Source organism: Zootoca vivipara, chromosome 1 (genome assembly GCF_963506605.1).
Source record: "Zootoca vivipara chromosome 1, rZooViv1.1, whole genome shotgun sequence".
In the NCBI taxonomy this organism is placed as follows: Eukaryota; Metazoa; Chordata; class Lepidosauria; order Squamata; family Lacertidae; genus Zootoca; species Zootoca vivipara.
In genome coordinates this window covers 92,872,003-92,885,364 of record NC_083276.1, presented here as the reverse complement: position 1 = coordinate 92,885,364, position 13,362 = coordinate 92,872,003, and the positions used below count along the sequence as shown (strand labels likewise).

Genomic DNA, 13,362 nt, shown 5'->3' with positions numbered 1-13,362 from the left:
TAAACAGCTCCCCCCCCCCCCGATAACCCTTGCTCTGTTATTTGTGCTTGTGGGAAACTGCAGCACATGGAACAGGCAGGGTTCTATCTGTGTGTCTTGCACATGAGCCTACGTAGAGCTCTGCAGGATCAGATAGAAGACCCAAATGCCTATGAGAAGCCTGCAAACAAGATCTGAGAGCGACAGAATTCTCCCTGCTTTATGACCCCCCCTTTTATGATTCCCAGAAACTAGCATACTGAGGCATACTTCCTCTGAGGCAGAACATAGCCATCATGCCTAGTAGCCACTGATAGCCTTACCCTCCAGGCGTTGGGTACACTGAATTGCCATAACTCACAGCCATGTAATAATCCATCAAAAGGCACCCTTATGGTTTCATAGAATGACAAAGAATGCATTTTTAGTTAAAATGTTGTGTATCAGTGCAATAAACAAATCCCATATAAAGCCATGCAGTTTGCGCCACATATATATATGAGAAGTGTATATACTACTTCTGACTTGTGTATATATAGCATCTATATGTGTGCACCTGTGATTTAAACAAGAGCCTTTGCAGCCTGGTGGGGCATACTATCAAATCCACGCATGGAAGTTGTATCTTCAGTATTAACAGACTGTTAACAGAAACATAAACACAGTGCGTGCCACAAAGAATTATTTGCTTATGCGATAGTTGGGCTGCCTTGCCAAGCAGCAAGATGCAATGGCAGAAATCTTTCTTTCCCTCCACATCATACTTATTTGGTTTAGTTAGTACTGCACTTAAATTTGTGTGAATGGGTCAATGTGAGAGTGACACAAGCTATGTTACAATCATCTCAAAATCCTGACCATGCTGAAATCACACTATCCAACCAAGTCTTTCTGCTGATTTTAAAATGCTGCAATACAATGTAAAAACAACCAATGCAACCCCCCCCCCCAAAAAAACACATTAGTTTCTTCATCTAACATTGACCCATGTTTGGTTACAGCAAGTACCGTAATGGTTGCAGCTACAAGAAGGCTGACTATAGGAGACAAACATCTACCAAAAGAAAGAAGTAGAGATTGGATTTTCAAGCCTGCCTTGCAGCTAGTGCTTATACCAAATTATCAGACATTTCTTATCCTTCCACTCATCAGCAAAGGAGAAGGGAGCTGAGAGAAGAAACATAAACAGCCTCTTGCTTTGCACAGCTGAAGTAGAAGCTCTTTTTTTCTTTACTCACGGAGCAACAGCAGCAGTAGCAGACTCAGAGTGAGGCTCCTCCAGTAACCCATTTTCTGGATCTTGCCAGCAACTGAATCTGTGCTTCACAGCGTTGATCGGTTCATCCTCCGCCAGCCCATCCAGAGCTTGTGGGGCTCCTGTCTAAAATTGAAGGGGAGGCAGATCCAGCTGTTTCAAATCCAGCTGTGCGTGTGTGGGGTCCGCCCAGGAACTGAAGTTTATGAGCAGGCTAAGCTTGACTCTCTGAACACACACAAATATGGGAGGGGGAGGAGGGGGAGGGGAAAGTTGGCACGGAGAGCAGGGCTTGATATAATGATGACAATACTAAGCTGCTTCAGGGGGAAAAAGAACTCCAGCTCTATATGGTCCAACGCTGTTTGAAGAGCACCTCATTCCTGCCTCTAATTTTAACAGGTCTGCTAAGATTAGATGTACAAATCCTTTTCTTGGAAAGAGAATGAAAGAATCCAGCAGTGACTATTTCCCCATGTTATCACTTTCCTTTAGTACTGCAATTTGATGTTAAAGGTAAAGGGACCCCTGACCATTAGGTCCAGTCGTGACCGACTCTGGGGTTGTGGCGCTCATCTTACGTTATTGGCCGAGGGAGCCGGCATATAGCTTCCAGGTCATGTGGCCAGCATGACTAAGCCGCTTCTGGCGAACCAGAGCAGCATACGGAAATGCCGTTTACCTTCCCGCTGTAGCGGTACCTATTTATCTACTTGCACTTTGAGGTGCTTTCGAACTGCTACGTGGGCAGGAGCTGGGACCGAGCAACGGGAGCTCACCCTGTCGCGGGGATTCGAACCGCCGACCTTCAGATTGGCAAGCCCTAGGCTCTGTCGTATATTTGATGTTAAGCTTCATCAAATACCAAAATCCGACATTCAGGAAAACATCTGTACATTCTAACAGGCTATAAGCCTGTTGCCATTATCATCATTGGGTTTTGTTTTGTTTTGAAAGCTTTTATTTAAAACTAGTCAAAATATCTTAAAAGGATACAAAAGCACACCCTATCTTAACCTTCTAGTCTGCCTTCAGGTCTGAAAGACAGTACTGAAGCAGCCTCACTCTGGTTGATGACCATTATTAGGGAAGAGATGGTGTGTGGTGGTGGTTCTGCTCCTTCATGCAGGGCTACTCCTACCAGATGTAGAACTCAGGGGGGACTTCAGCTCAGCTCCATTGCAGTTGAGAAACTGCTGACGAGGGGTATCCAGAGATGTGGAGCACGTTTGTCACCGATATGCTAACGACAACCAGTTCTACCTCCTGGTTCCATCTGAATTGGGCTTTGCAAGTGGTGTCTGCAAGCAGTAGCTGGCTCTATGAGGACCGATAAACTAAGGCTATATCCCCCAAAGGTGGAGATGCTGTGGGCAAGTGGTTGTTCCATGCCTGGCGTTTAGGGAGACAACCTGTTCTGGATGAGGTAGCAGCCACATAGTCTGGGGGTGTTCCTCAATACTAAGTTGTCACTTCATGTCTGCATGACCTCAGCAGTTAGGAGCACATCTTCTCTGGTTTGCCAGCTACGACCATTCCTAGATCTGGATAACCTGGCTGCTGTGATTTATTAATATATTTTTAGCATGGTACCATCAGTTCACATCAGAAGCTCCTGCTGGTATACCACAGCTAGACTGATGATGGGGACAGGTGGGGACAGTAAAGAAGTATATAATACGTATATAATACCCTAGAGGAAAAGAAGGCAGATCAATTAATACATTAATATTTCAGTGGTAAGAATTGTCATTGCAGGCAGACACTTAAATTCCACTGGCATATATCCCTGACCAGTTTTTCTGCAAGAATATCATAACCATTCATGTTATCTTTGTGGATATCTGGTGTTTATGAGCTGAAAGAAACTAGCATTTTTTTCTTCTGGCTTCAGTATATATTCAGTCCAGACACTGAGGTCCTCCTCTGAGGATTTTATGCTGGTTGTGAGAAGCGAGGTTACAGGGAACCAGGCAGAGGGCCTTCTTCTTACATGCAGAAGAAGCCTTCAAATCTTTTTTGCACAAACATGTGCTTACTGCTTATAAGTGTGTATCAGACTTGCTTTGTATGCTTTGAACACAGGTGAATGTGGCTGTGATACTTCTGCTGTACCTATAGCTCACATTTCCATGAAACTTTTTTCCTGTTCCTGTTCAACTGATCAAACTACAAAAATTTACAAGGATCAAAATCCTCTTCTAATGTCCCAGCAATCAAGACATCTCAGTTTCTTCTCATGAGCCACTCTACCCTTAAACCTATTTTGCTCATACCAAAATAAAAACTTAGTTGGTCTTTAAGGTGCTACTGAAGGAATTTTTTTTATTCTATTTTATCAACGGTTGTCTTGGAATGCATTTCTCCATCTGTAAAATTAGCTTTTAGCTATTGCAAGCAAAACATTCATACTGTACTAAACTTGCATGCATTTGCCCTCTCTAACCTATCCTCCCTTCACAACTCCAATTAAAATAAACTCAAAGATGATTTTAAAGACCCTTTGAGTGCTTTCAGTGTATCTGGTTTCTATTCTGTTGTCTCCATTGTTTGTACAAATTTCTTCCAAGGTTATTTTAATTGTTACCTTTGACCATTCATTCCTAGTCCTATAGAATTTCCCAAGTTTTTACAACGAACATTTTATTGGAACAAACACTCCTTTTAAGAATGTGAACTGCCGATGTGCCCTTTGAGTACGACTGATTTAAGATTTGTTTTATAAACCAACAGTCCATTTTATGCATGATTGCACAGTCGCCCAAAATCTGTTTCCCATTATGAAGCGGTCTTTGGGGTGTTTACTCTAGATATACAGTAAGATATGTCTCTTGCATCAGTTACACTTCCATTTTAAAGGATATGCATATTTGAATTTTCTGAACCCACCCCAGTGATACTGAAATATTTGTGCAAATCCCATATATGCCTCATCAAGCATTGTTGTTATGGCTGGGTTCTAAAGACGAAGATAATGGGAAACTTGGGATTGTATCTTCTCTCATGACAACAAAAGCAAATCTGGACAAGTCTCAAAGAGACCTTTTGACTTCCTTACCCGCATTAAAGCATACATGGGGCCATGCTGTCTTGCTAGCTCTCTTCTCTTTTGATGGGGTTATCTCTAAGCTGAATAACATTCAGCACAGCCAGGCAAATTGCCTAGTTCAATCCTGTCTTGTTAACATGGCCTGGGAGAGGCTTAAAGTGTTGATTGCTTGGCTTAAATAAGACTCAAGGTAGTCTGTATTAAACAGTGTACTGGTAACTCTCCATTTATGCGCATTCAAGTCATGTGATGCATTGCCAGAACCCGGAAATGGCAGTGAAAGGGGCAAAAATGGCCTCCCAAAGAGTGCGAGAACGGCATCTAGCAATCCCACAAGCCTTTGCACCAGCCTTTGAGGCCTGTGGAGAGTTGGAGTTTGAGCAAGGAGGTTTGGAGGGAGCAATTGTGGTGGAGTTCAGCCAGTCTGTAAGTGCTGCCAAAGAATCCTGGGAACTGTAGTTTACTCTTCACTTAGATACAATTCCCAGCATCCTTAACAAAGTACCATAACCAGGATTATTTGGCAGAAGTAATGTGTTTTAAATATATTGTGTTTAATTAAAACTCACTGTGGATGGAAATACTGGTAGATGGTTACTACAACTGTTGCTTTGTCCAGGGGCAAAACAAGGTTTTATTTCACCCGGGTCAAAGACCTAGTTTGGTTCCCCTCCCCATGCATTTGCATTCACACATACTGACTGGGAGCCTCAATGGCACCATTCTCTGGAGGCTTTGGGGGGGACCAGTGAGCCCCCCCGCCCTATAGCACTGCATTGTCTATACCCCAGATATCATATAGGGTTGGGTAGATTATATTTTGCGACAGCTTTAGAAATCTGCCACTGATAAAGCATAATTAAGAGAAATTACTGGACTGGAGAGGAAGTGGAATCAGACCATGAGGGGGCTGCAAGAATTAAGACTGCTGCACATGCAAAGGTACACACCCTCTCTCCTTTACTGAGTCTCCCATTAATCCCAGTGTCTATCTTATTACTAAAAAAATTCCTTCAGTAGCACCTTAAAGACCAACTAAGTTTTTTATTTTGGTATGAGCTTTCGTGTGCATGCACACTTCTTCTTCTTATTACTGCCTGAGAGAACACAAAGCCTAAACACGTTTACTAGATAGTAAGCCCCACCAAATAAAGTGGGAGTCACTTCCGGATCTCCGATTAGACATGCACGGCGGGAGGCGGCGGCGGGGGGGGGGGGAAGTTACCCAAGCTGAGTATCTCTCACTGTAGCCAATGAGTCGGGCTGGTTGCGAGCCCCATTGGGATTTGCCAAGACTAAACAATATGCACGCAACTACACATGCAGGCTTTAAGTCAGTGACCACTAATGCTAACAACGTCCAACCGAAACATGCACAGCACCCGGATGATCAAGCGGTGCAAATCTCGCCTTAGTGGTGCCGAGGAGGATCATACGATCACAGAATAGTAGAGCTGGGAGGGACCCCCAGAGTCATCCAGCCCAACCCCCTGCGGTGCGAGGGATCTCAACATGACAGATCTCTGCTTAAAAACCTTCAAGGAAGGGCTGGGGCGGGAGAGAGAGCATACTAGCGGGTACTACTCCTTCCCTGCGTGAAAAGGGCTTGGGAAGCTGCGTGAAAGGAGAGAGCGAGCGTGAAAGGCGGGAGAGAGCATACTAGCGGGTACTACTCCTTCCCTACGTGAAAAGGGCTTGGGAAGCTGCGTGAAAGGGCTTGGGAAGAGGGGGGGGGGGAACTACTGTACCACTAGCGGGGAAGACACGCCCCCCACTCCCCTCTTCCGCCTTCCGCGTAGTTACCTCAGCCAGGGAGCCTTCCGCGCCTGCGCGGTGGAGTCTCCGCGTCCTTTTCCCCCCCTTGTGTCCTCCATGGAGCATCCCGGTGCCGAGAGCCCTGGCGGCGGGAGCAGCAGCGGCGGTGGAGGCGGCAGCACCAGCAGCACCAGCAGCCAGGAAGGCGAGGAGCCCGAGTCTCCCGGAGGCCCCGGGCCTGAGGAGGAGGAAGACGACGAGGCGGCGGCCGCCGCCTCCCCGGCCACTTACGCGGTGAGGGGAGCTGCGCCGCTCCCGGGGACCAGGAGGGCAGTTAGGCCGCGGCCCTCGCCTTAGTCCCGCTTCCCCGGCTTTTCCTGGCGGAGGCGGCTGAGAAAAAGAAGGACGGCAGGGGAAGAGGCGGGGGGTGTTGGTGGAGGGCCTGGGGGGGAGGGGGTAGTGGGGGGGAAAGAGGGAGGCTGGGTTTGAGCTGAGGTGGGGGCTTGGGAGGGTTAGTTGCATGATGTGGGGAGGAGGAAGAGGGTCCCGCGGGCGTTTTCCGTTGAGAAGCAGGAAGGGGGAGGGGGAACCTCTAGGCTCTTAAAGAGTTTCTCTCCGCTGGGAGTTCTGCAAGGTGCAGCTGTGCGTGCACAGGTGAGGAAAGCCTCTCCAGCTGAATCCCCTCTGTCATGGTTAACGAAATCAAATTGCAGGGGCAATTAGAATAAGATATATTATTTGATTTTTAATGTAAAGCCCCAAAGTTTTTACCTCTTATCTTCAGTACATTTTATTTTATTGCTATGGCTAGTGACTGATGCAATTAAAGATTCTATCTGTCATTGTTAACGAAATTCCCTCAACGCCCTCAGAACTAACGCCCTCAGAACTGCCGTCCTCCTGTTAACTCTCCTAGGAATTCAGGGGTTGACAATAACGATGGTAAAGACTTGGCAGTAGCATGCAAAGCACTTTGCATGGCACCACCATCTCCACGTTCCTGGTTCATTTCTGCTTTGTTATGTATTTTGTGCCTCCTTTCATGTTTTTGTGTTGTGATATTTGGATGAAGGATGATAATGTGGATTGAACAAGTAATACTAACTGGAGCAGGTGGTCTGCCTAAGGCGCACTGTTGCATTGGTCTTTAGCTGGTGAGCTAGGACCCACTTCAGGGTCACGGCATGTTCTGAGGTGGGTCGCAAGAGCTGCACTACTGTCGTACAAATATATGCTTTAAAAATGTAAGTGGGTTCCCAGATTCATGCCATGGTTAAAGGTAGACCCTGGATCAAAATACCGTAGGTTGAAACTTAGTACTCTAGTGTGTGTATTCAAGCAGAGGCTTAATTTAAAACACCACTTGTGGTGCTTGGCTATTCCAGGAATTGAATGTGTGCTGGATCCAGAAAGTAGAAGGCGGCTCAGGCATACAACCTACCTCCCCCCCCCAAAAAAAATTCATAACAATAGGTACTGTGGGGTGAGCTTACTTGTATTGTTGGCACCAATGAATAGTATGAAACTAAACTGTGCTCTGCCCTTTTGAAGAACCAGAATTCCAAATGAGTTTATAGTTGTTTTTGTCTTGTGTGATGCTTACTAATCTCTCTCTCTCTCTAAAAAGATGATGGAAGATTGCTTATTGAAGAAAATAGAAATTAGCGTTGCAGAAGCAGAGAAACGGACTGGACGGAATGCCATGAATATGCAGGAAACTTACACTGCTTACCTCGTGGAAACAAGGTGGGTAAAAGAGCATTCAACCAAGGTTAGTTATCTGCTTGGCTTGTCTCCAGTAGTTTAAGGGCCAGTTACAGTGCAGTATTCTGTGGCTGCTTTTGGATGACTATGGAAACATGTACTTGAAGGACAATTCATATTAGCCTACTTGTAGATGAATCTGTGAGCCGAGGGCTGTATGTAGTCCACAGAATTCTTTAGTATTCTGAAATAGATTGTATAGATTTAATCTTTGTATCTTTTCTTGTTTAGTTGCTCTACTGGCAAGAATTCAAAATGCTAGTATCAGTAGCCATATATAAGCTCAACATAGCTAGCTGACCACTCATTCTGGAAGCATTTTCATATAAATGTTGGTTGGCTGTTGTGGCCCTTTGTACATTATTAACCAAGCAGTTCAAGCTTACTGTAGCACCCTCTCTAATACAGCTTTATTTATTTTTTTGCAAAGAATACACAGGCACTATTTTTCTCTGTTAAATAAAATGAGCGTTCTAGACTATTGTTTTCAATCCTAACTGCAAAATGGTCCTATTCAACTGCTGAAAAAACTGCCTTGCTACCCTGTTGAGCTTTTAGCACTGTGGCGCAGATGGTAGGGTTTTCCCCTTTCTGTTGTTGTTTAGTCGTGTCCGACTCTTCGTGACCTCATGGACCAGAGCATGCCAGGCACTCCTGTCTTGCACTGCCTCCCGCAGTTTGGTCAAACTCATGTTCGTAGTTTCGAGAACACTGTCCAACCATCTCGTCCTCTGTCGTCCCCTTCTCCTAGTGCCCTCAATCTTTCCCAACATCAGGGTCTTTTCCAGGGAGTCTTCTCTTCTCACGAGGTGGCCAAAGTATTGGAGCCTCAGCTTCACGATCTGTCCTTCCAGTGAGCACTCAGGGCTGATTTCCTTCAGAATGGATAGGTTTGACCTTCTTGCAGTCCATGGGACTCTCAAGAGTCTCCTCCAGCACAATAATTTAAAAGCATCAATTCTTCGGCGATCAGCCTTCTTTATGGTCAGTGATTATGTGCCTTCTTTATGAAGCAGGCGTCTTTCCCCCCCCCTTTCTACAGCATCTAAAACATTATTTTTTCATATCTTATTAATTAGCAATATTGGTGAATTGCTTAAGCCCTTATTAAAAAGGAATTTTGTATCAGCTTTGCTTATCTAAGATTATTTTGAACTGGAGATCGAGAACAGTGGCTAATTCTGACTGCTGGAAACAGAGTCCTTTCTTGTTTGTTTGTTTGTTTGTTTGTTGAAGCTCAGTGCTGGATGATGCTATAAAATCAATATAAGGTGATCAGCCCATTGTATCTCCATCACTAAAGAATAAACCTCCAAAGCTAGGTTAAATTTACTAAAGTTGATATACTCAGAAAAATGTCGAAAAATAAAAAAAATCCTTCCAGTAGCACCTTAGAGACCAACTAAGTTTGTCATATGTATAAGTTCTGCTTTGAATAAGAATGGGTTAAATCAGTAACTTGTGGATATTTCAGTTTTAAAATAAGATCCCTTGTTTGTCTAATACAGGGACAGGCAATTTTTGACCCTCAGCTCAATTTAATGTATCCCTTGCACTAATTTCTTATGGGTGGCAAGGAGGGTGACTGGGAGCAGACTGGAGGGTGACAGGGTAGAGGGAGAGCGAGGGAGGGGGAGGGGGACACAAGGAGAGAGAAAAGGAGCAGCCACGTCTACTTTTGCTCTCGGACCAGTTGTCACTGGCTTCTGTCCTGCCCACTGCTGGTGTAAGACTCCTGGCACATAATCACTGAGGGAATGTAGCTGCAGCAGGAAAGATTCTCCAGCCTTCCCCTAATAGTAAAGGTGGTCATGATGCTTCCTGTCTGCAGTTGCTGAATTCCCAGTGTTTCATGAGTAGACTGCTATACTATAGACTGCTATACTATATCCACTTACCTGGAAATAGGCTTTATTGAACTCAGCAGGACTTGCTGCTGAGTAGACAGGATTGATCTGTTAAGGTTCCAAGTTACTTGAATTTAAATGTATTAGGAATTTATTAAGTAACATTTGTCCTTTGCTAGCTCTGTGCAGTTAGAGAGGCTAGATTTGCTGTGATTTAAAATGCCAAAATAAAAATTGAAATAAAATCAATTAAAATAGCAAAATCTAAATGAGAATTCAAGTTCTGTGGACTTGTTTTTAACCATCCCAAAAATATTAACAAGGTGTCTTTATTACAAGTGATCTGCACATTGGGTCAGAACAGGACTAGTTAAAAGGATCCATCTCTATAAGAGAATTGCTAACTTGAACTCTGACGATGCAGTTCACACATAATGCTAATCTAAGTCATTGCTTAGTACAGATGTGCAGTTCCCAGAGTGACAATTGTAGCTGTTTCACTGATTCCCTGGTCTTGCTGGTAACTTTATTAAATCATCTTCAGATAAATCTGTGAAATGAAAACTATCCTAGGGGAAGAGGTGGTTTGAAGACTTGATTAATAGTAATAAGGACTGAAAGAGACATGGTTGGCAGTAAAAATCGAGAGCTTACATCCAGTGGTCTCAAATGGGCTTCCCAGTAGACCCTCCCCATGCCAAAGGGTACTAGGATAGTCTCTTGACTGTTGAACATTAAGGAAATGAAACAAGTTGTAATTGTTCTACAGGGTATAATATACATCTTGTTTTCCCATACTGCTGCTATTCGTTATTTATACATCACTTTTGGTGTGTGCTTGCCTTTGTATATAGAGCAATGGGACAAGCATAAACAGTGTAGCAGAAATGGTTATAGTGTATTGAATTGTTTGTATGTGAGAAACTAGTAGTATTGACTTTGGCTTTTTTTAAAAAAACAAAGTTTACAAAAGCATGTTGAGAGTAACTGTAATAAGCGACTCCACTCTTTTTTCTTTTGCTTGACACCTCTAGATTACAGTTGTGTGCAACCTATTTGTCAATGTAAAATTCCTCTTCTTATGTTAAATTTTGGACTTTATTATATTGGACTGCCTTTCTTACTAAGTACTTTAGTTCTTCCTAATTCAAGTAGAGAATTAGACAGCTCTTATCATTTCCTTTGATATGCCAGCCTTTTCACAACTTCAGTGGAGCAAGGAAGAGAAAAGAGATTTATGAGTAGGTAAAAAACACTAATCCTAAACTGGGAAGGACCTGCTGCATTATCCTTTATTCATTGCTTATCTGTCTGCTTTAGCAGCCAAATACCCTTTTTAATTTCGCAGTCACGAAATTAAAAGACGCCTGCTTCTTGGGAGAAAAGCAATGACAAACCTAGACAGCATCTTAAAAAGCAGAGACATCACCTTGCCGACAAAGGTCCGTATAGTTAAAGCTATGGTTTTCCCAGTAGTGATGTATGGAAGTGAGAGCTGGACCATCAAGAAGGCTGATCGCCGAAGAATTGATGCTTTTGAATTATGGTGCTGGAGGAGACTCTTGAGAGTCCCATGGACTGCAAGAAGATCAAACCTATCCATTCTTAAGGAAATCAGCCCTGAGTGCTCACTGGAAGGACAGATCGTGAAGCTGAGGCTCCAATACTTTGGCCACCTCATGAGAAGAGAAGAATCCTTGGAAAAGACCTTGATGTTGGGAAAGATGGAGGGCACTAGGAGAAGAGGACGACAGAGGACGAGATGGTTGGACAGTGTTCTCGAAGCTACGAACATGAGTTTGACCAAACTGCGGGAGGCAGTGCAAGACAGGAGTGCCTGGCGTGCTATGGTCCATGGGGTCACGAAGAGTCGGACACGACTAAACGACTAAACAACAACAACACCCTTTTCTGTATTTCATATTCAAATAATTTTGGGCACCTATAATATTTACCAGGATGTTGGTCAAGAAGGATTTTAAATAGTTGTTGGACTACTGGATCCCTTAAATATATTCTTCTTTGGAGGAAAGCACACAAATACAGTCATTTGGCTAAGTATTCGGCAAAATGTAACTTTTATTCTCATATAATAATGGTAATATGCCTATGTCCCCTTCTAAACACCAAATAATTCATTTGTAAACTTGTATTAAAAGTGTGTGAACCAGGCCTAACAATGTAAGTCATCCAGTCAAAAGGTTTTTTTAATTGGAAATCAACAATGTCATTCTTGCATTTTCCTGATTTTTAAGGTTCTTTCTGTTTAACGACCCATTTTCAGATAGTTAGTTTTATATAGCAATGAGAATTGATGGATCTTCTCTACCTATTGGTTCAGTTTGGCATTTCTCACTAAGGTAAATAAATGTGGGTTTAGAGTAATTTAGTATCTTAATCACTTACACCATTAAATGGTGGAAATTCAGAGGTATAACATTTTCCTTAACTTTCCCCCCAGGCATTTTGCTTCAGCTCTGGCAAGGACCATTGTTACTGCTTTATTAAGTGGGAAAGCATATGGTTTTCTTGTCAGAACACTTGACAAGCATCGTAATGTTTCAAAACCGATAATAAATTGAAAAGTTAGACCAAATGTCAGCAAGTGATTATCATCTTAATTGAGGCAGGGATTGCAGAACTTGTGTTTAGAGATGAAGTTTATAATGTGGCTGCAAGAATCAAATGATGATGAAGGCATTCAGCATAATGAGTACCTTTTGTGGGTTTAACTTCCTTTCATGGAGTAAACCTCCTGGGAAGAAGTATTCTCACATTAGTGATATTTTATGGCCACTTAATGCAGCCAGATGGAAAAATATTCTTCAAGAATAAAAATACCTCCAATTTTCCCTACCTTGTCTCCATTGTAGTGCAGAATCTCAGCCTTCCATTATAATCTCTCTTTCTGAACCTATGCTTTTGTTAAAAAATAAAAAAGTACCAAGCAAGACTTAGTGATTGTGTCATTGAAAAGAGCTCAACCACAGATGTAGGTTCCCCACTGTCTCTTCATTGTACTTGCTGCAATGACAGGAGAGTCTGTTACAGGACAGCAGTAGGGAGGAAAGGGAGGCAGAATTCCCATTGTGTCCGAGCATACTTTCACTGCATTGGATGCCATCCATTTTATATATTTTACTCAAGTGCTTACCATTTTTGGCTGGTCATGCTAGTGAAGCCAAAATTTGCACTTGCCATATTCCTTTGCTTTCGCTGCTGGCTTGATGTCAGCTTCCCAATAGTAGCCAAGGGTGTACATACAATATCCTGATATGTTATCTCATAGGCATGGAACCTCAGTAACATTTTATGTGAATATTTAACATGGTGCATATCATTATAGTTGTTTCTGTTCCAGCTTATGGTACTTCTTGCTTCATGTATACGTACACTGTTTCACAACTCAATCTAGCACTAAAATATAGAGACATTTTAAATGAAGTAAATACCCTGGATATAAAAAAATGGCCAGAAGCACTTAGTAAGGTAAGAATGACCATTGCATTTTTAAAAGGTTCATATAGCAAAACCAGTGAAACATTACAGTTGGAATCTTTGGCATTATTTGTTTCCCCACAGTTCAGAACCCCATATAGTATCTCTATAAAGGCCATTGCAAAACCCACAAAATAACATTTCTTAGCAAATTGTATATAGCTTGAAGACTAAGATCTTGTACTTGTACTGATCTTAGCATTATCTCATCAAAA

At 42.9% G+C, this 13,362-nt stretch overlaps 2 protein-coding genes across 3 annotated transcripts in view; one reads left to right on the top strand and one right to left on the bottom strand.

Annotated features, from left to right (window-relative positions):
* LOC118091951 (TGF-beta receptor type-2) overlaps nucleotides 1-1,692 on the bottom strand; it is a 36,799-nt gene extending 35,107 nt beyond the window's left edge. Inside the window, exon 1 of the mRNA XM_035129579.2 lies at nucleotides 1,218-1,692. Within this exon, the coding sequence (XP_034985470.2) occupies nucleotides 1,218-1,269 (52 nt within the window). The 5' untranslated portion in view covers nucleotides 1,270-1,692. The remainder of the gene's footprint in view (nucleotides 1-1,217) is intronic.
* Nucleotides 1,693-6,097: 4,405 nt separating this feature from the next.
* The window catches only part of SNX4 (sorting nexin 4), a 29,724-nt gene continuing 22,459 nt past the window's right edge, over nucleotides 6,098-13,362 (top strand). Inside the window, exons 1-2 of one of the 2 annotated variants that reach the window (XM_060278976.1) lie at nucleotides 6,098-6,332; nucleotides 7,666-7,784. In XM_060278976.1, the coding sequence (XP_060134959.1) occupies nucleotides 6,156-6,332; nucleotides 7,666-7,784 (296 nt within the window). In that variant the 5' untranslated portion in view covers nucleotides 6,098-6,155. The remainder of the gene's footprint in view (nucleotides 6,333-7,665; nucleotides 7,785-13,362) is intronic. The other variant, XM_035129524.2, reaches the window with a different exon arrangement.